Source organism: Lagopus muta, chromosome 2 (assembly GCF_023343835.1).
Source record: "Lagopus muta isolate bLagMut1 chromosome 2, bLagMut1 primary, whole genome shotgun sequence".
Lineage (NCBI taxonomy): Eukaryota > Metazoa > Chordata > Aves > Galliformes > Phasianidae > Lagopus > Lagopus muta.
This window is the reverse complement of record NC_064434.1, coordinates 23,923,905-23,947,469: the sequence shown is the minus strand read 5'-3', so window position 1 is coordinate 23,947,469 and position 23,565 is coordinate 23,923,905. Positions and strand designations below refer to the sequence as shown.

The window sequence follows — 23,565 nt, the reverse complement described above, 5'->3', positions numbered from 1 at the left end:
GGAAGAGCAGAGCCTTCTTGGCATGACATGAAAATGCACAATTATTTAAAAAAAAATAAACAGACTTTGAGTTGTATATTATGTATGTATATAGTTATATGCACGCATACATACTTGTTTTATTTATATTACTTCTTTGTGATGCACTTTTGCCAGTCATGATAAAGTATTAAATTGAAGGTACTTACTGCCAGTGTTAGAATGTATTTATTTACAATGCAGATATAAAACTTGCTTTCTGTCAAGAAAAATCTCCAGTGGAGATCATTTGCAAATAGGCTTCATTTGACTGTTACTTCACAAAGTACACCAGGAAGAGTATAATCACATGAAGAATTTGTCTCAATTAATGTAAAACACACAAAATTAATTACAAATTAATTCAGCTTTGTTAGACATTCTCCTCCCCAAAGACTTTATGGAATGCATATATTGGTATGAAGGAAAATTTCAGTAGATGAGATGTGTTTGATTACACTGATTCTGTCTCCTTACTTGAAAAGTGAAATACAGATAATTCTACAGAAAAAACAGAGCCCTCTGTTTGTGTAGCCACGTAGTGCCAGGATGTTTGCACATGGAGCAGTATTTGCAGCTAGGTTCTCTGGGAAAGAGAAAAACCCCAGAAACTGAATTGCTTTCTTTCTTATAACCTTTGTTCAATTATTTTTAATATCGTAGAAGTTCTTCTTATCAAAAGCTACATAGAACTGTTAGAGATTTTATCAGTATGTAGTTCATTCGATTTGGGCTTCTATTTTCAAAATAAAAGAGGTTGTTAAAAGTGGTTGTCTTCTAACTAGACTCTAGGATTTTTTAGCTAGCCTGAGTATTCCTACCAATTAGCTTGAACTAACAGTTCAGTTGGTTTATGTTGGTTGTGTAGAGTGTCTGGAGTTTTCACTTTGAGCGGAGATAATGTTGAGAAAATAATCAGAGGTTTCTCTATATGCTCAAATAAGAAATGGAAAGTATTGCACTTCCCAAAAACACCCTGATAGGTACCAATTTTCTACAGGTTTTACTACGGTTAAGGACAATGTTAGAAAGCATACTTAAAGAGCTTTTGTGAACTATTGCTTTTGAAAGTGACTGCTGCGTGTGAAAGCCTTCAGAGAATATGTTTAAAAAATGGCAAAATACCTTTTTAAATGTGAATAAAATCATTTTGTAGTGTAGCAGATATGGACCTGTTGCAGTCACATACTGACCCGATAACATGACAGAGCACCCTCTGCATTCAGTGAGGACCTGCTTGTGACTGGTATGGCTGGGAATAAGCACAGATGGCAGGATCTCAAAAATGCTTTACCCCCCTTTGACTGGTGTAGAACGTGTTTTTAGCTTGAGAAGCCGGAGCTGAGTTTCTGTTTGGCATAATTTACAATGTTTTGGCTGCTCGAAGGAGCAGGCAGAATACGTGAGAAGGGAGAATTTGCCTCACGTGACTTAAATATTTTAATACGTTAGCTGACTGTTTCAAAGCAGCGAGCAAACAAACAGTGTGGTGCTTTCGTATTTCCTGCATGAAGCCTCTCCTGCTCACTGCCGAACTGGTAGAGCTTCAGCTCTCTGTAGTTAATGCCCTGGCTAAGTTACGACACTGAGTGCCATATGCTGTCCTTACACCGGGGGCTGCGTTGTCGCTGTGCTGACAGCTCCGCTCACTCAGGCGGCGGAGGTCTCCGTTCATTACGGGTTAATTTATGTCGCTGAACAGATTGCTTCTAGTGTACCGTCAACAAATGATCCTTGGGTCTCAAGCTGAGCACGTTGGCTCCCCAAAACGGAAAACGAGCCGGTTCGAGCGGCGTTGGTTGCACTTCGCCGGGCCCCTCCGCTGCCCGCGCCCCCGCCCTGCCTTGTCCCGGCCCGGCCGCAGCGCCGAGGCCGCCCTGCGGGGGGCAGCGAGCAGCAGGGGCCGGGCACCTCCTCCCACCGCGGCCGAGCGGTGCGCGGAGGCCGGGCGGGGTGGGTGGCGGTAGCAGATGTTGCCTGAAGAATGAGAAAGGGCGTTCCTTCCAGCTCGGCGCTGGGAGGACGCCCGTCAGCTCGCGGGAAGCCGAGCGAGCTTATCGACTTGGCTGGATGCTACCCGCCGGCGTGCGCGGCCGGATCGCTTTTTCCTCGCCTTCTCGTTCGGCCGGGGAGGAGCGGGGAGCGCCGTGCCAGCCGCCGTCTGCAGCCGGGACCGGCCCAGCCCGCGCCGAGCCGAAGCCGCCGTGCCTTCGTGGGGGACGCCGCGGTTGTGTTTCGCCGCGGCTGCCTTAAACGGGAGTGCGGCTGTCCAGAACGGTGCGAGGAAAGCGCCGGGCCGGCCGCCTGGAACCTGACGCGGGGGAAATAACGGCTGAGTCGGCTGGGATCCTAGGAAACTATGTTTACCTATGGAACTCGTGAAGAGCTTGGGACGAGGAGGGAGTAAGCTGCCGCTCGGGTCGAGGTTGTTGATAGCTACTGCCAAAGAAGCGAAGGGCTGTTTTATTCTTCGTGCTTTGGATTTAACTTGTTTCTCCCCCAAGATTTTCTCAGTGCCTTGGTCTGAGCCGTGCGCAGGCACCGGGGGTCTGCCTCCCCGAGCTCTGGTACGATGCTTTATTTATAAAGGAGATGGAATTCTTGGACCCAGCTAAATGGATTACAGCTAATCAGTCACCTCCAAGAGATAATGTGCTGCCTTCGGTAATGCTCGCTCAATTGGAAGGCTTAATCTGCAGATTTAAGATACGCATTCTGACCTGAAGAAGTAAGAGCGGCCTTCCATGGAGGGTTTTAAACATTTAAGCCACTGCTGGTTTTTGCTATACTCGGTTTCCCTGTGATATTGGAAGGTTTCTGTTCCTTTCTCACTCAAGCACTTTATGTTTTCAAGGGAAAAAGAAAAGAAAAAAACAAACTACCAGTAACACATCCAGGTAAAACTGCATTTAAACCAGTGCACTGATGACAACCTTAACCACCTCATAAGTTATCATGTATGTTTTATATCTATGCATCCTGTGCTGAGGGCAAGTTTACTGTAGTTTTTTAGACAGACAGTGTTTTCTAAATGTTTCCCTCCTTTCTGAAAGCAGAAGGATTGTAGCATCTTGTGTGAACCCTTGCAAAATGGGGAAGCCACTTAGCAGGCCGGACTGTTTACGTCAGAATCCTCCGTGTGTGGGCAAAGGAGAAGAGGATGAAGACCTGAACATTGAGGACTGTTACGTCCCCCAGAGGTCCATCTATGACACCGTGCGGCTCAATGAGCAAATCGATTCAGGATCGAAGGGCAGCCTCTCCTCCAGACACTTCACGGACCGGACCTTACCCTACAGTCACCGAACACTGGATATCGGCACTCTGTGCTCCAATGGTGCCCTGACGTCCTCCAGTGCTTTTGAGCTCCGAAGCCGCGAGGCCAAGAAGTTAGATGAGAAAATGATCTTTGATGCTCTCAAGCTGAACGGCGATGTCATTCGAACGGGGGGATTGCCCAAAACGAAGTCTCACACAGAGAAAAAGGAGCACAGGCGGTCATGGAGAATGTTTGTCCCGCCCAACTTTTCAGATTACACAAATAAAAGTGAGTGCTCATTCAGTGAAACCGGTGACCTGTCAGATACAGCTAAATCAGGCAAATGCAAGTGGGGTACGAATTCTCTGACCTCAGAAGAAGATGATTCTGGTTTGTGCAGCCCTCCAACAGAAAGGGAAGAAAAACAAGATACGCTCTTAGCAGGGGAGCGAATGCAGGCACAGACTTTATCTTCTGCAGAAGACATCCAGGCAGTAGGTCAGCTCAGCCCATTCTTTCCAGCTCTTTGCAGAGAGCAGCAAGCCCCAGTGCTTGCAAGCAGCAGTGTTTTTGTCAGAGAGAGCTGCAGGCTGACTTCATGTGACATTGTGCCCTCTGGAAAAGTCAAACAAAGCAATTCACAGAAATGTGAGAGTGACCAGGAAGAGATGGGTGGAAAATACACTTACTTAGAAAGTTTCAGAAAGGAAACTCTGACACATGGCCATCCTCTTCAAGGTGATGGAGGAAGCATTTCCCTGAGTGAAAATGGAGTGGAAAATGGCTATGACATACGTGGAAAAATTCAAACGCAAGTCACAACAGTGGAGGGGAATGATGTGGATGGTACTCCTCCTCAATTAGATGGTTATTGTATGAACGTTGCTGTAAATAATAGTCACATGGATTTAGCAAAATACGAGATTTTATCTGATCCAGGGGATTCGAGTATAACAGATGCAGGCTCAAATGAAATGACATTTTCTGTTCAGCAGCTTGAATTAGATTGCACTGTAAACTGTCCAAAAGCTATCCCAGAGAGAAGTGAAAGCAATATCTGGACTACAGGCATACAAGAAACCTTAGATACAGTCTGCAATGGCCTATTGTCTAATAAGGTAATTAAAAAAAATCCATTTGTGAAATAGTTGTAATGTAACCTTAAACAAACTTGCTTATAGTCTTCTCTTACACTTGACTCTTGTTGGAAACGCTTTGTGTTTTATTAATTCAGCAGATGTAGTGGTCAGAGACACTCGTGCAGCACACACGAGATGTCCCAAATAGGTGTGGTGGTCAGTTTGGAAAATGAACGAGGGGCAATTTCTGACAGGGGTGATTATTTCCAGCTGTTCAGTGCATGGTTATTTATTGTCCAGATGGTGTCTGTTACTCTTAATTTGGAGAGCCTCACTGTGCACTGATGTTCGTGTTCAGTTGTTCAGTTCTTACACAGATTGTGGTTAAAGGCAATGCCATTCAAGGGCAGCTACAGCCCATTTATTCAGGGCTGAACTGCCTTACTCATAAAGGTATAAGCAACAGTATCAGATTGTTGTGGTTTCCAAGGCACGTAGATTAAAGGCTCACTGCATGTTCTGAAAGCCTTCCTTTGCATTTGCGTGCCTGAAAGTAGATCTGACGGCATGGCAGTGTTTTAGAGGCACTGGGTCTTACAGTGCTCTCAGAGTGGTGGGTAAGGTAGGAGCTTTGTAATAAGGAAAGGGTGTTTATCACGTCTGTAATTTCTTTCTTCCCTCTCTGGTTGAAATCTGAGATACTTCAAGCTTTGTTGCTAAGTTGTTTGGGTAAACTTTGGCCTCAGCAGTAATTGTAATTTATTTTAAGCTTCTCTTTGCAAAGAACGCTTGTCTTTTTAAGGGGCAGGTTATGGAGATCAGTCCTTTGTGGCAGGACATGGCTTTCAAAAGATGAGGCTTTATGGGACATAAAAGAATTTGTTGTTGGTTCAGTATAAAAAGATTATTTTGCCTTCTCTCTAAAGTAAAGAAAAATAGGAACGTTTTCCCTTTTCTGGGAGCAGCCAGCTGGTTGCATGCTGTAAGTTTTCATGTAACCACAGTCCTAGAGTTTTCAGGGCTTTTTCTTTTTTGTCCATAATAACAAAATTCTTATGGATGCTTAGTTGATTTTACACCCCCTTTCTTCTCCCCCCTTGCTTGGTGTAGCTTTGCCCTAGCTTCTAGATTGACTTGTCAAGCTCCTGGAAGTGTGCTCAGCCACCTGAGGGCTGCTGCTTGCAAAGAAATCACTTGCCATACTGTGTTCCGTGCAAAAGAGGAGTCATTGGTATGTTTGAAGTGATTCCTTTTCAGAATGCTGAGAAAGGTTGCTTTGAATGCGCTAAATGTACACCAAAACTGTTACTGAATGCTGCTATAGAAATAGAAGGATTTAGGGTCAAAAGTTGAGCATTCTTTAGCATTGTTTATTCATTGGTTATTTTTCACTGGCCTGTGTAATTAATTCAGGGGCTTTGGGCCATTTTCTGATCTCATTGACACTGGTTTCGTTTCAGCCTCATTCAGTTGAATACAAGTGGTGATTTACATTGCTGTTGCTAATGGTAATAATCTGGCTCTGAAAAGCCTCAAGTACCTGAAAAAGTAAAATAAAGCAAACAGAAAACTGTTCAAATTGTTGTTTGGGCACTGTCAAAGCCCTGGTGATTTGCAAGAATGTTTCTGAATTAAAACCATTCTCATGGGTGTCCTCTGTGACGATTTTTCAGGAACATCTGTACTGCTTCCTCATTTTATTATGCTTATATTCTCATAAAACCTCCCTTAAAATCATTCTTTCTTCTCTGTTTCTTTAACTTGAAAGTTTTACTTTTTTCCTAACTTGGCAAAAAATGCCCAGTTGTCTGTCTTGGTGTTTGCTTGTTTATGTAAGGATAACTTACAGTCCTTCTGTGCCTTTTCTTTTTTTTTTTTTTTTTTTGGTATAGTTTATAGACAGATAATTGAACAGATAGATGCATTCCCCTGGTCTTCATATTTTTCCTTGTTGTGAAGATCTTCTCCCTCCCTTTCTTTCTCCCCTTTCTTCCTGTTTAGAGCTACTGATGGAAATGTACGTCATCCTACCTCAGTGGTGCACTGCATTTATTTTGTTTAGATGAAGTCTTTCATGTCGTTTGTTTGTTTGTTTGTTTGCTTGTTTGTTTGTTTTAAGGAAGGTTCTGGTAAGGAATGGTTTTCCTTTCTTTATCAGTCAGGAAATTCAGCACATACATATATACATATGTATTATTTTTACATAGTGTGATGCACAAGGTGAATTCTATTTTTCATGCGTGTCCTGGTTTTCCAACTGCAGGTATTCCAGAAAGAAGAAATTGAGCCCCTGCAGGTTAAACAACAGGAGGTGAACTGGTTGGGTCAAGGCCTTATTCAAAGTGCTGCTAAAAGCACCAACACAGAAAGCCTTGAACATGACCTTGAAGATGTTAACACCCGGTGGAAAACTCTTAATAAGAAGGTTATTATTTTGTATGCTCTTCTGCTTTTGTCATGTCCTATGTTTTCCTTACTTATTTACTTCTTTCAAAACACAGGAAATTAAATATTCAGTTATGTTATTTTATACAATAACTTCAGTAGTAATTCTAAGGATAAGATTTATATCGCTAGTTGCCGGAGATATTAGCTGTCATTATAAAGTTCTGTCAAACTTTCTGTAGGTCTCTCATGGCTTTTCATTGAGGAAAGACTCCTCCAGGGCTCTGCATTCCTTTCTGCTTCAGCAGAACAGAGAAGTTTGATAACTCAGTGAAAGAGGCAAGAGTTATGACACTCGCATGGGAAAGGTAGCAATGTCATTTGTAGTCAGCTGCTTTGGAGCACTCCCTTTTTGGTATTTTTTCACATTTCTTCACTGTTATATTTGTGTACACTGGCTATACATGCTCAGTGCAGGACACAGTGATTCAACCCAGCTTAGTGTGGCTAGTGGCACATTTCCTTTATAGTAAGTACCTTAAGTGTTGCCTGAAAGTTTGGAAGGTGCTACTGCTTTGGAAAACTCTGCTGTAGATTTTTTTTTTTCCTATGCTTTAAAGGCTTATCTTCCTGAAGTAGTTGCTGTTGAAAATGGCAGGGATGGGAAGTCCAAATAGCATTCAGTTTCTGCTGCTCTCTGTGTTCCCAAAGGAGTGATGCAGCAGAGCCACTGACACTTGTGATTCACCTATTTGTCCTATCCTTTCCTATGTCTTTTTTCCTTTGAAGGCGTTATTGCCCCTCAATTGCTTCTCAGGATTCCTGGCTCAGTCTTCTTGTAAGGAAAACGAAGAGCATAAGAAATACAAACATCCTGTCAGTGTAATTCATGTTACTGTAGCTAAATGAAACAGGAGTGTCTCTTGTAATGGACTACTAGAGCAGACTCGTTTACTCAGTCAACCTCTTTTTGGTGGATGACTGCAGAGATTAATGGTAAATTGTGCAATAGTGCTGTTACAAAAACCTATGAAAGTGAGTGTACATGGTAATGATATTGCCAAGTGTTAAGCAAAGGAAAAAAAATGTACAGTCAGATGCTCTACTTTCTTTCAGGTGGCCCAACGTGCAGCACAACTGCAGGAAGCCCTCCTTCACTGCGGGAGATTTCAGGATGCCCTTGAATCTCTGCTTAGTTGGCTCATTGATACAGAAGAACTTGTGGCTAATCAAAAGCCACCATCTGCTGAATTCAAAGTTGTGAAGGCCCAAATACAAGAGCAGAAAGTAAGTAAAATATGTCCAGTCTCTTCCTTCTCACTGGAGAAATGAGAAGAAATCCTCCTGTCTGTCAAAGCAGAGATCTCTTCAAGTATACAGAGGTATATTTGACAGCCACCCATTTGGTACTCCAGAGTCTATCCAGCTGGGAGAAGTGCCCACCTTCTAGGAGCACAGGACAGAGTGAGACACTGCAATCTGAGCTCTAATTAGAATTATTAACATTCTCTTGGAAATAAATGTTAATGTCCATTGGAAAAGAAAATGATTTTTACTAAACTAGATCAATGATTTCACTGTATCTCAAAGAAATAATGAGTAGGTTATATCATTGATTTTTGTATCTGTTTACACAATTGCCTTTGTGTTGCCAAATCTAGAAGGACATGTCTTTCTCATGAATGCTCCTACAAAATACATCAAATACTTTAAATTGCATGTTTTCTTAAGTGGTATTAGGCATAACTTGTTATCCTGTATATTTGCTCTTTGGGTTTGCCTCATGTTTTCACCCCAAGGAAACCTAAGAGGTCTTTTGGACTTGGGGAAGCTCTGCTGCTATTGAGAAATTAAAATGAGCATGTATGTGGGGCCAGGGAGGAGGAGTGCCTATATTTGATTAGCATTAGCATTAGTCACAACATCACAATATAAGCATTGCTTTTTTTTTTTTCTCTTTAAGAGTTTTTCAAGAAGTCTAGCTCCATCTGTTTTTACACTTGTAATGTTACGGTGTTCCTTAATAACTCCATATCTCATTGCTTTCTCTAGCTTCTCCAGAGGCTGTTGGATGACCGCAAGCCTACTGTTGAGGTAATCAAGCGTGAAGGGGAGAAAATTGCAGAGTCAGCAGAACCTGCTGATAAAGTGAAAATCTTGAAGCAGTTGAGTTTGCTGGATAGTCGATGGGATGCATTGCTCAGTAAAGCTGAAACAAGGTATTTCAAATTCTTTCATAGCTTTGAATAATACAGATATAGCATGTGATGGATGGTCAAAAGCAGTATGTGGAACTCCCTAACATAAATATTTTAAGTAATATCATCCTTGTTAGTACATTACATTGCTGTATCTTGAAGTTGATGTAATAGGTCCTCTGAAGAAAAAAGTGGGAAGTAGGGACTTGAAAAGAGCGAAAGCTTGTAACAGAATCATAGCCTGGGATATAACAATTGGCTAGAATTAACTGCATATGTGTATTTTGTATTATACAGTTTATCTTTGTTGGTTCACTAGTTTCTTGATTTAAAAACCACATCTCCTGTTTTGCATAGAATCAAGTGTGGATTTGAGACTTAAATAATAACAGTGTTTCATTGGAACTTCAGAATCCTGACATGCTGCTACAAAGAGGTGGCATTTCTCCTTTTGCTGTTCAATGTTATCCATATAATTAGTTTCTACAGGGTAGTAACCCTGGTGCTGCCAGTTGTTGATGTTCTTACTTAAGTTGCTAAACTGCATTAATTCCGGAGAAAAAAGGACCACTGAAGTATGTACCTGTATTCTAGCAGTGCAGAAAACACTCTACTAGAGATTGCAGTCCAGTTCAAGTTCCAATTCAACAAGACACAATATCTACATATACACACACTTAGATATTTTTGAGTTGTCTGTGTATAAAATATATGGCAAGTCACGAACTGTAAAGCATCTGAAGACATCAGTGTTTAAAGGACTTTGCTGAATGTATTTTCTGGGTAGGGATTTTAAGAAGGAGAGCCTCGTAGTAGGGAGAGAAGAGTATGCATAAGTGACCTGAAAAAAGATATGTAATTGAGAATGAGAAAGGATTTGGAAAGTTTAAGAAAATTGTTTTAAGTGAGCAGTAAAACTTTACAGTGAAGAGCAAATGGATGGATTGGGATTTGAGCAATTAGAGTAATATTAAATTCAGCTGTGTTGTCTTCTAGTCCTTCTGCTAGCCTCTATAGTTCCTTTACTCTGAATCTCTTGTTATTTCGTACTGAAGATACAATTATTCAATTATTCAATTGGTAGAGTAAACCACTAATAGATAATTATTTCCTTTTTTTTCCTTTTTTTTTTCTATTATCTTTTTTTTTTTTTTTTAATTTATTGGAGGAATCTGAGTCATTGGTGGAATAAATGTTAATGTCATGTTTAATTTAATATTCTTTTCCCAATCTGGTGATACTTAATTAAAAATCAAATTGCAGCTTTTCCCAAGCTATCTATTAGTTGCAGGCTTGTCTCCATTTTCCTTTGCCAGTCTCTGGAAATGAGAAGATCTGAAGATCAGAACACAATTCTGAAAACTAAGTAGAGTATTTCTGTGAGCATTATATAGCTGACTGTGACAGGTCTGTAGGGTCTCCCTTGTTTGTAAGCCTAGGGAAGCATGTATAAGCATAGCTTTTACCTGTAATAAGATCCCCTGCTGAAAGACAATACTGTGACATTTTTTATGTGGGGAAAAATATCTCTTAAAAGTCTTCTTGAGGGAAATTTTCTCAGCAGTGGCTGTAGAGAAGGCTTCCTGTAATCAGGAACTTTCTCTGAAATGTAATAATCTGAAACGGAAAGGTTTTAGATACTTCTTTTTTTTTATTTTGGAGGTCAAGTCTTAGTGCTTTATTACCACTGTCTCATTAGTTTCAAATGAGAGTGAAGTAAAGCCACGTAGTTCTGTTCACATCATTGAACAAATGTTAGCAGATAATGTACAGTGCTGAGGAAGTGTGATCATATGTTCTGGTTCAGTAGAGTCTTTGCCTAACTTTAAAAGGTGTAATCACAGAATTGCAGGGGTTGGAAGGGACCTCAAGAGATCATCCAGTCCAACACCGCTGCTAAAGCAGATGCCCTACAGTAGGCTCTTTCTCTTGGGATGTTTATAGGAACCGTCAGTTGGAAGGCATCTCAGTGGTAGCACAGCAGTTTCATGAAGCTCTGGAGCCATTGGTGGAGTGGCTGTCGGCCACAGAGAAGAGACTTGCAAATGCTGAACCCATTGGAACACAGGCTTCCAAACTGCAACAGCAGATTTCTCAGCATAAAGTAAGATATGAGCAACACATTTGCTCGTGCCATTCTGTTTAAACTCATCTGTGAAGTAAGCATAATTGGGAAAGCTCTTGTGGTGTACTTGTGTTTTACTACACTTTTTTTTTCCTGTAATTTGAGTTTTATTCATTTGTGTTGGCAGTACGTTCTTTTTAATTCAGTTTTTATTTAGTTCCACTTATATTTCTTTTATGTTTTTCTGATTTTCTTTTCCATTGTTTTTCATTATTTAAAAAAATATATAGGCCCTAGAAGATGATGTCCTAGCTCACAATAAGAGTTTGCTTCAGGCCATTAGCACTGGTCAGTCCCTAAAGACTATGAGCTCCAGGGAAGATAAAGATATGGTGCAGGAAAAGCTAGATTCTTCTCAGGCCCGATACATTGAGATTCAAGAGAAGAGCAACAGCAGGTCTGAACTTCTACAGCAAGCATACTGCAATGCTCAGATTTTTGGGGAGGACGAAGTTGAGTTGATGAACTGGCTGAATGAAGTCCATGATAAACTGAGCAAGTTGTCAGTCCAAGATTGCAACACAGAATTGCTTGAGAAACAGCACTCTGAACTACTGGTATTTTGATTTCTGTTCATTTATTATTTATTTTTATATGATTTATAATCCATATTTCATTTATTTTTCATTAATCTATTTTGTTTTAAATGGAAATATGCTTAATCCAAATAAAAACAGTGTTGTTTATTATGTTTGTGCTTACATAAGTGGCATTTTCTCTTAGGAGCTTCAGGAGGAGATTCTTCTCAGAAAACAAAATGTTGATTTGGCTATACAAAATGGTTTAGAGCTTCTCAAACAAACAACAGGTGAGAGCTTTTAGAAAAGGACAATTTGCCAGGCTTTTTTTTTTTTTTTCTTGTAATGATGAGTGCTTATGAGAAGTTTTAAGTAGAATATGTAGATACTAGTAACAACCAATATGCTTGTTTGTTAAAGCACTTGTAGTTATCTATTTTAACAAAGGTATGAGATCAGAGTGGGTTATGTTTTGGAGCCAAATGTATTGTTAACATTAGTGAGCAAAAGTTAGTTTATGCTTGTAGGGAATTTGGCCCTTGTTTTACTATTATTCTTAATGGAAAATTTAGTGAACCTGCATTCCATTCCTAATTTCAAGTTATGGACATTACTCTGGTTGGAGGGCTATTTGGCTGTGGACACAGTCAGTTCCCTGGAGACATTCACAAAAGAACAAGATATTAGACTACCTTTTACTGCAAGAGGAAAGCTTTGTCCATTGAAGCCAATACTGTGGGAAAAGTTGCATTCCAGTTGTACGCCATCTGTCTGCTCTGTAGATCAACACCTGTCCAGATTTTCCAGCACTTCTAAAGTTCTTGAGCTCCTTAAGACATACATGTGGTTGAAGACGGGGAATCTTTCTCTGTTCCAAATTTAAACATTATGCATAATCTATAATGAAATCTGAATATAAATTTCAGAAGGTTGCTTTTATTTTAGCCTTTTGTTTTTAATGGATTGTAAAGACAGTGTTCAGTTCAAGGAATAGTGTAAAATATCAGTGTAATGGAAAATCTAGCTGGTATTCTTGACTTTTTTTCTTATATTTCAGTAACTTCTGTAATTTTTTTTATAACCTTTGAAGAACTATTGTGAATTTAAGGATGGATTTTTTTTAAAGAACATTTGCATTAAATGTTGAGTCAAAGTCTTCACTTTCTGATAGTTTCGTAAAACAATAAAAAAGGCAGAAGATCAGATCGTAAACTGAGGTAAACTTCATAGCTTTGTAGACTTAGTGAGGGTAGAATAATTTACAGGAGGTGAGGATTTGCTCCGTCTCCTGTTTGGATCATTTTCTAAATTAAATACTGAGATTGCTGTGTTAGGTAGGGGCCAATGCTTAGGATTTTTTTTTTATTTTTAAGAAATTATGTTCACAAGAAATAATGTTCTTCTGGTGTTTTAGGTGATGAAGTTATAATAATTCAAGATAAACTGGAAGGCATTAAAGTGAGATACAAAGACATTACAAAATTGAGTTCTGATGTGTCCAAGACCTTAGAGCAGGCTCTACAGCTTGCAGGTCAGCTGCACTCAACCCATGAAGAGCTCTGCAAATGGCTCGACAAAGTGGAAGTGGAGTTACTGTCGTATGAAGCTCAAATACCACAGGGTGAAGAATTAAGCCAAGCACAAGAAAGACAAAAAGTAGGTTTTAGAGTGTGAATTATTGCTGTATGGTTTTTTGTGTTAACTTTTGGTTTGGCAGAAAATTGTTTTGTGAATAACTAATTTGGCATTAGACCAGCTGTAATTGTAGCAGTAGTTAACTTACAGAGTCATTTGTTATAATCCCATACAAAATTGGGTTGTGATTTATTTTTAGCTCAGCAGCACAACGTTTCTTTTTTGTTCAAGCAGCTACCTTACCCTGGGAAAACTCTAGACTTGTCAAACAAAGTTATTTTGGTTCTTTGGTTATGACATGGATATCATCTGTAAAATATGAAAAAGACAGCATTTAAAATGCATTACTGATCTTGTTTAACAAAAAATAGTTATTTAAAAAAAATAATATTGCAAGTTGGATGGTGAGGGCAGTGTTTTGAGTGGGGAAAAAAATGAAAAAATGTATTTCCTTCAAGTTATGTATGTACTATATTAATACACATTAACATTTAATATATTAAGATGTTAATAAATTGAATTATTTGTTTGTAGATGTAGAAATGGATACAGAATCATCAGTGGGGCTTCCTGTACAGAAAAAGCTTGAAGGATTGTGTGATAATTTGACAGGAATATAACCCAATCATTTCTCATTTCAGAAATTGTTTGAATTCATATTCTGCTTCATTTCATGCTTTAGTGGTGATTTAGTTCCTTATGGTGTGACAGGTTGCAACTAGTATGTGTTAGTTTTATTTTATTTGTTCACTTCCTTAAGCACTCACAACTCATAAAATTTCAGAGAATTTCAAACTATCATATCGACTGGAGAAATGTTTTTAGTTACGTACTCTGTAGAAAGCTTAGACCCACCGACTTTTTTGTCAAGCAACTGACAAGTATCAAAAAGCTAGTACAACTGAGCTGAAAATAATTGTGCTCATTTATTCCTTTGGTGTGCCTGGAAAGCATTTCAGATCTCTAGTCAGTAGTTTAGAGAATAAAAAAACATATGTAAACTGTGTGTGCGTGTTCAACTCATGCTGGCACATTTACTTTAAATGACCTTTTTCAGGAGTTGAAAAAAGAAGCAAAAAACAACAAAGCCTTACTGGACACTCTCAATGAAGTCGGCAGTGCCTTCCTGGAACTGGTGCCATGGAGGGCTAGAGAGGGGCTTGACAAGATGATAACAGAGGACAACGAACGTTACAGATTAGTGAGTGACACAATCTCTCAGAAGGTGGATGAGATTGATGCCGCCATCCTGAGATCCCAGCAGGTACTGATAACCTGTTTTAGGGCTATAATAAGTGGCCTCTGGCAATGTGTACTTGAATAGAAGATGTCCTTTAATAGCGTTACCAAACATTTCTTGTGCTGAGGCAGCAAAAGACCTGTTTGAATGGAATGTGACTCCACTGTAAAGATACGCATGCCAGAAGGTATGCTGTTGTAACCATATGACTTTCTGTTGACAAAAGCTTCAGTCTTGTAGCTAACATTACTATAACTGTCCCGTGGAGTTTTCTTGAGTAACAACTGCATCGCCCTTACCTTTCACAGATCATGTTGAGTAAAATATGGCCCAGCTCCCCAGCCAGTTTTCCTGGATGCAGCATTGAAATCAATAATATTGCCACGCCTTCCAGTGTCAGTTGATTGTGTAGCTTCTCTGTATTTTTGACAGTTGAAAGCTGGATTATATCATCTAAAGTGTACTGCAGAGTTTAAATAACAGTTGCTTTTACACATAGCTACAATGTTTTCTTCTTGGGATACAAAACCTGAATTACTAAATATGTGAAGGTTTCAAAACACACACAGATGCATGTATATGGGTACACTTGGAGAACTGACACTCCAATTATATTACTAAATGGACCCACTTTAAGGTCTATGTTTGTAAAAGCAAAATGGAACACAATTTTTCCACTGTCTGCCTACAGTTCAGGCATAAAAATATTGGTGGAGATTTTTCTTTCTGCTAATAGTTCCCGTAAATAGTTATAATGGGACAAGGAGAAACCGTATGTGATGATTTCAAAGTTTGTTGGAAGCCAACTGAAAGAGGCTGGCAGTAACTCAGATCTCCTTATTAGTGAGGTTAAAAATAACTTCATGTTTAACTTTTTAAGGGGTTTGGTATGAGTATTATTTTGTTTCCTTGAAACAAATCCTCAGCAACAAAGGGTGATTTTCTATGAGTGAAAAGAGGAAAAAGGAAGGCAGGCAAGAATGCCAGGGGGCCTCCATGGAGCTCCTGGACTTTAAGTACAAAAAGAAAGTCTATAAGGAGTGGAAGGAGAAACTGGTTACCTGGGAAGACTGCAAAGTTGTCCGAGCAGCCAGGGATCAGGCTAGGAAACCTAAAACCTAGATATAATTAAATCTAGCTAGGGACATAAAGGGGAACAAGAAGAAATTCTACAGGTATATCAGAGATACGATAAAAGGAAGGCTGGGAAAGATGTGGGCCCTCTCCTGAAGGAAACTGAAGACCTGGTCATGAGGGATACAGAGTAAGCTGAGGTGCTCAGTGACTTCTTTGCCTTAGTCTTCACCAGCAAGGGCTCTAGCCACACCTCACAAGCTGCAGAAAACAAAGGTAAGAATTTGGAGAAAGACATCTGCCTGCTGCTTGAAAACATCAGGCTTGAGAGCATCTAAAGAACCTGAAGGTGCACAAGTCCATGGGACTTGATGAGATCTATCCATGGGTTCTGAGAGAACTGGCAGATGAAGTTGCCAAGCTGCTTTGCAAGAGCTGGCAGTCTGGTGAAGTTCCCACTGGAAAAGGGAAAACATAACTCCCATTTTCAAGGTTAGGAAGAAGAGAAGATCAGGGAACTATAGGCCAATCAGATCTAGCACAATCATGGAGCAGATCCTCCTGAAGACCCTAAGAAGGTACATGGAAAATAAAGACAAGGTGATTGGTGGTAACCAACACGGCTTCACCAAGGGCAAGTTTATGCCTGACAAACTTGACCTTTTATGATGGAGGTATAGTGCCACTGGATAAAGGAAGATCAACTGATTTCATCTTGCTGGACTTGTGCAAAGTATTTGACACTGTCCCGCATGACATCCTAATCACTAAATTGGACAAAAAGAGTATTTGATGGATGAACAACTTGCTGGATAAATAATGAGCTGGATGGTCACACTCAGAGAGTCGTGGTCAACGGCTCAATGTCCAAATGGAAACCAGTGACGTGTAGTGTTCCTCAGGGATTGGTGTTGGGACTGATGTTATTAAACATCTTTCTAGGCCTAGATTCATAGAATTCTAATAGATTCTATGAAACAGGAGAATGTTTGTTCTCCTTCAAGTCTCTGAATTATGTTTCATCACCTAACACCAATTCAGCACGTCCAAGTCCAGGCCAGAAGAGTCCAGAGATGCTGCTCCACTACCTAGCCTTGAAAGGACATATTGCACTAGAGTCCTGAATACCCCTAACCTTCACTTGAGCCCACCACAGTATGCTCCTATACACTATATCCTATGATTAAGGGGCTTAAGATGCTTCAGTATAAGGATAAGCTGCTTTCCATTCAGCTCAAAGATAGACTATGCATAATGAAAAAATATTTTTGGAGGAGCTAATGCTTTGTGAGCTTACCCTGAAGCATCTTGTTCAAGTGACTGTTCTATTAAAAAGTTTTGATTGAAGGGCACATCCACCAAGAATGTGAGAGTTCAGTGGAAGTAGCATGGTTTTTGTGATAGACATTAATGGGCCAAGTAGACAAATGCATTAAGCTGTGTGAACTGTTCAGTACATGGTTTCATGCTGTTAATGAGGTTGAATGCTTAATATAATGTGAATGCCCCTAAATGGATAGAAATATGCGAGAGAGAAATTTCAACCGCATGTTCTCATTTGTTGATACTGAAGGTATTGGTCAGTATCTTTCTCTAGTGCAAAAAGTGCAATATAGAAAGAGAAGGTCATATTTTGTAGTTGCTTTTCTTGTTCTTTGCACTAAAGCAGTCACAGAGAGTGCCTTATAAAGCATTCATAGAGAAAATCACAGTGTCATCATATTCACAAGCCATCCTTCCTAGTTAGAAGTACTTCAATGAAACATGGTTGGTTAAACCAGGTAGGAATAAAACAGACTTTTTTATAGTGACTCAAGCAATGTTCAAGGCTGAAAAATAATTCTGCTATGCATTATTGAGAAAAATATCTTTGAATTTTGGATGCAAAGGGGGCTGGTTTTGTACTTCATATTCCTCAATGTTATACGCACACATCATAAGTTACAAATCCTACAACCTTAGTAAATGAGGCTTAGAGTTCTAATGTAGCTCAGCACTGTGGAACCTAGACTTTTCCAGTGCCGTGCCTTGATTTTATTATTTCCACTAAATGTTTGCTCAATATTAGTGACATACCCATGGATATTTGGTATTAGGAAGTCACAGACTGGTTGTACCTCTGACATATTTGACATCATGTTCATTTCCTTAAGTTGGGTTATAAGTAGATGGGCTTCCAAAGAACTGGGATTAAATACTGTTGGTGCATTTACTTCATGCTAATTTTTACAGTACTGATTGTTTCAGAAAATACCTTTCTGTTAGGAAGTTACACAATTTAGGACACATACTACTTTCTGTTACTTTGTATGAGAAATGACATATGGTGAAAAAGAATGTTTCAGCTCTTTCATGTAACAAATGGATTAAACAAGGCTGAAAAAGATTGACTCAATAAGAATGAAATCTCAGAACTGCTTCCTTTGTTTTCATGGGACTCATAATTAACCACTAAAACAAGAGTTATTTAGTGGCCAAAGCAAACTCCAGCTATGTTCCAGAAGCAGCATAGTCCTACAACCACAAATGCACTGGCCATCAGATTTAAAAGACGACTTCTGAAGGAAGTGTGGTAGTCACAGAATCACAGAATGGCCAGGGTTGGAAGGGAACTCAAGGATCATGAATCTCCAACCCCCCTGCCACATGCAGGGCCACCAGCCCCCCATTTAATACCAGACCAGGCTGCCCAGGGCCCCATCCAACCTGGCCTTGAACACATCCAAGGACAGGGCATCCACAACCTCTCTGGGCAGCCTGTTCCAGCACCTCACCACTCGCTCTGCAAAGAACTTAAATAACAGGTTCTGACCTAAAATGCCCTGATAGACCTTCAGAATAACTCAGAGCTATACTAATCTTCAAATAATTGCAGTGGGGATCAAACCTTTAGAAAAAAAATAGTTTTAGTGCTTATTGTTTTCTGCCTCTGATGGTACTGCAAATTATTTCTCTATGGCTTAAGCTCAGTGTTACAGTATGGATGCACTAAGGTGCACATTTGCAAACTTGACCAGAAGTGATAGATAATACATCATTTTTAAAAAAATTATTCTTTTCATCAGAATTGGACCCCAAGGTAATTCTGTTCAGGTTCTCTTGGGTTTTTTTGGTGTTTTTTTTTTTTTTTTTTTTTTTTTTTTTAACAAATTAGTAACAAACAGATCATCTAAATAATTAATTACTTTAGTGCTTTAAGGTAATTCTTGAAACACTGAAGTGTCAACTAACGGTAGTCTGAAGTTAATCTTTACTGAAAGGACTGGCTGCCCAAATGCCTCATTTTGATATTTATATTTTGGTATTTTGATATTTAATCCATGTTCTGGTTTTGGATGAAATGCTGTCTTCTCTGAATTCCGTATTTTGTTGGGGTTTTTTTCCACTGACTTACTTGAATTGTAATTGCTTCACCTTTATAATTTATTACCAAAGCATCTCTTAAGATGGAAAAGATAGCATCAAACAGCTATTTCTTAGGATAATTCCAGCAGTAGTAGAAAAAATAAATTTGGAGGTGGAAAAGATTTGAAAGTTGAGTCAAGTGAAAATAAACATTCTAGTTAAGATTCTGAAGTGATAACCCTTTTAGTTATGATTGTTAGAGGAGTGATAGGCTTTGGAAAAATGTACGTCTGTTGCTTTGTTTATGAATGAAGCTGATTTTATTCCAGTTCCTCAGAACCATTTGAGGCATTGTATTTCATTTACATAAAATCCTCATATGGAAAGAGAGTTACTGTCTTTCTGCTAATTCAGAAGTGTGCTTTTTATCTTCTGTAAAATTTTTGAAGTCATTCTAACTTTTCGTGTCTATAGAATCATTGAACTTAGTCATGTCTCCCTCATTTAGTTTGATCAAGCAGCTGATGCTGAACTCGCCTGGATTGCAGAAACAGAGAAGAAACTGATGTCTCTTGGTGATATTAGGCTTGAGCAAGACCAGACCACAGCTCAGCTACAAGTTCAAAAGGTAAAAGAAATGCATTTCCAACTGTCATGTTAATTATTGGCCAGAACAGTCTCCATCCAGAAAATGTACTGCTGTGATTTAATTTTCAGTCCATCATAATGCACTTCACAAATAGTTTTTGCTCCATGTACTTTATTTTATATTGCTGACCAGTTTTTATTGTGTTTCAAGGCTTTTACCATGGAGATTTTGAGGCACAAAGATACTATAGATGAACTCGTTAAGTCTGGGGATAAGATTATGAACACGTGCACTGAAGAAGAAAAGCAGACCATAAAGGTAAATTTCCCATAAATTTGCAGCTATGGTGGTGGATAGGAAGACCATAGACTGCAGGAAGATTCTTATGGTGTATACTTTAAAACATTAATGAAAAAGCATTAATTACAGCCACTTCTGGTCCAAGAGTTGTAATACTAGAAGAAATGCTTCAGGATGTTCAAAGAGCAAGCACTGTCTCCTTCATTATCTGACACTAATTCAGAGCCCATTTGTCATCTTCCATGGTAAACAGTATTTTAGCCAGTGAAATGATTGAGTGAATAGGTATTAGTCATCTGGGGTGATGCGTGTGGAATCTGGCTGTTTATCTTCCTCTGTTCCCTAGAGTCTATGAAGCTCTGGCTGGGTGTGTGTGTTTCAGTGCCTCATTCAGTGGCTGGCACTTCAGTGTGTGTCTTTATCTTCATTTGTGCCAATTTCAGTGGGGGAATTGTTTGCCAGGAATGTTCCATCCTGTTGACTAACACAGCCCATGAAAGGCATTCTTACACATTTGTTTATGTGTGCACACACAGCCTGAGGTTGAGGGCTGAAGGAATATACGTATATGTGTGTGTTTTTTATGCATGCACACAGAGAGATCTTTCCTACTGGCATTTTTAGAATGAACTTTTTTACTGGTATGGATGTGATCTGTGATTTTGGTCCTTCCAGAGACCAACAGTAATTCACTAATTGTGCTCTGCTGCAGAATCACTGAATTAATTTGATTTGTTCTTAAGTGAATTTAGTTCAGTCTATTAAAATGTAGCCAAAAGGGAGAGCAATTGTAGGTGATCCTCTGTTAGATATATATTTCAGTAAAAAAAAAACCAAAAAAAAACAAAAAAAACCCCAGTATATCTGTATACTAGGCTATATTTTGTCCTTTGGATAGCATCCCTATACTTAATTTATATGCAACACATAACAAATGGAACAATATCTTGTTCTAACAGAAAAGATCTTGTACTTCATATTCAGCACCTTATTTATATGTCTTGTATTTCTAAGGCCAGCACTTATGTGCATTGTTGCATTGTAATATTTCATTTCAACATTTTTACATGTAATGTAAAAATGATAAGATGGCCAGTCTTCCACAGAAAATTATATATCCAGTTGATACATCTTTTATTATCATATGCCCAAACAGAATAGAGGGGTAATGCTTAAACCTTTAAGTTCTGTCATGTTATTAACGGTAATGTATTCTCATTAATTAATACTTGCTAACATGGAAAATAGTGTTATGTGCTTTCTGTAGAAAGTTTATCCAGAAGTATATGCCCCCATTCTTTGGTAGATTTAGAAAAAAAAAAAAAAAAAGACAAATTTTTGTGCAATGTTCATGATGCTTTGATTCAGAAACGCTCTGAAACATTTAGCTTCTGCCAAGCGTTGCTGAAGATGTGTGCCTCCAGAAAGAAAATGGGGCTGGGACAGGCAGTAAAGTGGTTTGCAGCTTAAATGGAAGTTTAAGGAATACGGTGTTGTTTGTGTTTTAGTTACTTTGAATGTGTCCTGCCAAATTCAGATCTCCCACAGTATTGGTTCTTTCCTCTTTAAATGCTCCAGTACTGTAGAACTACTATCAGAATTAAGATTTTGTTCACTATGGTTTGGTGCTGTTAATTATCAAAGGCTGTTTAGGGATTAGGATAATGAATACGTGGAAAGACATACGTTGCCATTTTTTGTTAATATTATTTCACAGAAAAAACTGAAAAGCCTGTTACAGAAGTATGATACAGTCTGTCAAATGAACTCGGAGAGAAACCTCCAGCTGGAGCGGGCTCAGTCCCTAGTTAACCAGTTCTGGGAAACTTATGAAGAGCTTTGGCCGTGGTTAACTGAAACAGAAATGATCATCTCTCAGCTTCCTGCACCTGCCCTTGAGTATGAAACTTTAAAGCAACAACAAGAAGAGCATCGGGTAAGAATTTTGCTGTTTTCAAGAAAAAACAAAAGCAAAAAACAACAAAGTATCAAAAGCTAACTAGTGTTCTGCTTGGAACCATGAAGTACTCTACTGACTGCTCATAACTGGCAGTTAGACTGCTCATAACTGGCAGTTAGACTTCTGTTGAAAAAAAGTTATTTAAAATAATAATAGAAAATATACTTAAAATCACGCCTCTGCTGTTTTCCAAACTGCATGCAAGCAAGATTATCTGTGGAAAAAAACAGCAAGCAATGTATAAGCATAAAAGAGGGCTAAACGGGAAATAACTGCCATTAAGTGACATATCTAAGCATCAGAAATGAATAGCTTAGAAGCGTCTTTAAAAGTACACATAAATACGACTGTCTTAGAACAAACCAAGTCCAGAAATGGAAAGAACAAAGATTGGGTTATGTAGTAAGATCTAGGAAAGAGTAATATGAGGCAATAGAAAGAGCTAGAGTGCCTGCTTTCAGCATCCAGAAACTGAAATTTGGTCTATGTATGAAGTGTGTTAATATGCATATGTATTAACCGTATGTACATGCAAAAAAATGTGGTGTTTGTTTTGTTGATATCATGGAAAGTAAACTTTGTTGAACCAGGAAGATTGACAATTCAGGGTCCAAGAATTCTGTGGTTTGGTTTAAGCCAATCTCTTGGCCACTTCTCTTAAAAAAAGGAAAATGTTTGTGATGTAATAATAAAAATAAGTAATTGTTTCTCATAACATCATAAAATAGAGAGGGAACTTTATTATATAAAGGCCTCCATGTGGCTTTTCTTGCACAGACGAATCATCTGGGACAAGAATCGGTGTGTTTCAGACAGCAACTAGAATCCACTAGACTTGGAATCAAATTTAACTTACCAAGATTAAAAACCTGCATGTTTTAGCACATGCAAAGCCCATTTTGCTACTGGAGACACCTGTCTCTTCCTACTGAGCATAGGGTTGCTAGGCTTTATAATTTTAATTGCCTCGGTTAAATGACTCAAGTTAGATAGGATGAATCCTGGTTTCAAAATCCTGTTTACTGTGAGACCAGTTAATGAAGATGTGCTACTTGATACAGTGGTAAACACTGGGTTCACTCATTTGTCTTCCTACTACGTCCACAAAGAACAAACATGCTCTATTAAGACTAAGTATATCACATGAGCTTTACAAACTATCTTGATTAGTCACTACGAACCAAATCATGCTTGCTTTACTTACAGGTTTGTTTCCCATCTACTTTAATCATTCTGCTTGCTTGAGAGGCCCTTCATCTGAACTTGTATTTTTGCATTTTCCCTGGGCTATGCCATTAGCTGAGATTTGTTTAAGTAGAAGATTAATGTCTGGCAATTTTAACACGTAATCTGATCTGGAATACTGATTTACTGGAATTGTTTACCCAATTGTGGCAAAGACCAGATCATTTGTGCTTCTGTTATAAAAAAGGATCCTCAGTATGAATACAGCTTTCTCTATTCCCTTATATTTCTTCTATATTCACTTATGTTTATATTGACATCCAGTTAATGTAGTTTCAATTTTGCTTTTGGCAGTATAGGAGGACTGGCATAGTAAAGTTTGTACCTATAGATGCATAGTCTGTCACATTGTGTCAAGTTATCTAATTGTGCACAAAAATAAAATACATAAAATCATTTTCTAAAAACTTTACAACTGTTCTTAGCTTAGCATTTTCCTTTTTCTATGCTAATCACTATTATTTTTCTTGATGCAAGTTTTACAAGTAGAATTACATTCTCAGGCAGTAGCTAGTCATTGCTTTTTGTTTTTTTGTTGTTTTTCATTGTTGTTTCTTCATCAGGGGACAGTGAATAGTCATGGTCACTGTATTTT

General features: G+C 38.8%; 1 protein-coding gene across 38 annotated transcripts in view; it reads left to right on the top strand.

Annotated features, from left to right (window-relative positions):
- The window catches only part of DST (dystonin), a 293,719-nt gene that overhangs the window by 220,431 nt on the left and 49,723 nt on the right, over nucleotides 1-23,565 (top strand). For 33 of the 38 annotated variants that reach the window (XM_048936442.1, XM_048936449.1, XM_048936436.1 and 30 more), the window contains 11 exons: nucleotides 6,620-6,781; nucleotides 7,858-8,028; nucleotides 8,794-8,960; nucleotides 10,884-11,043; nucleotides 11,295-11,621; nucleotides 11,788-11,872; nucleotides 12,997-13,238; nucleotides 14,275-14,481; nucleotides 19,385-19,504; nucleotides 19,676-19,783; nucleotides 21,483-21,701. In XM_048936442.1, coding sequence (XP_048792399.1) covers nucleotides 6,620-6,781; nucleotides 7,858-8,028; nucleotides 8,794-8,960; nucleotides 10,884-11,043; nucleotides 11,295-11,621; nucleotides 11,788-11,872; nucleotides 12,997-13,238; nucleotides 14,275-14,481; nucleotides 19,385-19,504; nucleotides 19,676-19,783; nucleotides 21,483-21,701 — 1,968 coding nt within the window. The remainder of the gene's footprint in view (nucleotides 1-6,619; nucleotides 6,782-7,857; nucleotides 8,029-8,793; nucleotides 8,961-10,883; nucleotides 11,044-11,294; nucleotides 11,622-11,787; nucleotides 11,873-12,996; nucleotides 13,239-14,274; nucleotides 14,482-19,384; nucleotides 19,505-19,675; nucleotides 19,784-21,482; nucleotides 21,702-23,565) is intronic. The other 5 variants (XM_048936433.1, XM_048936430.1, XM_048936454.1 and 2 more) reach the window with 1 other exon arrangement.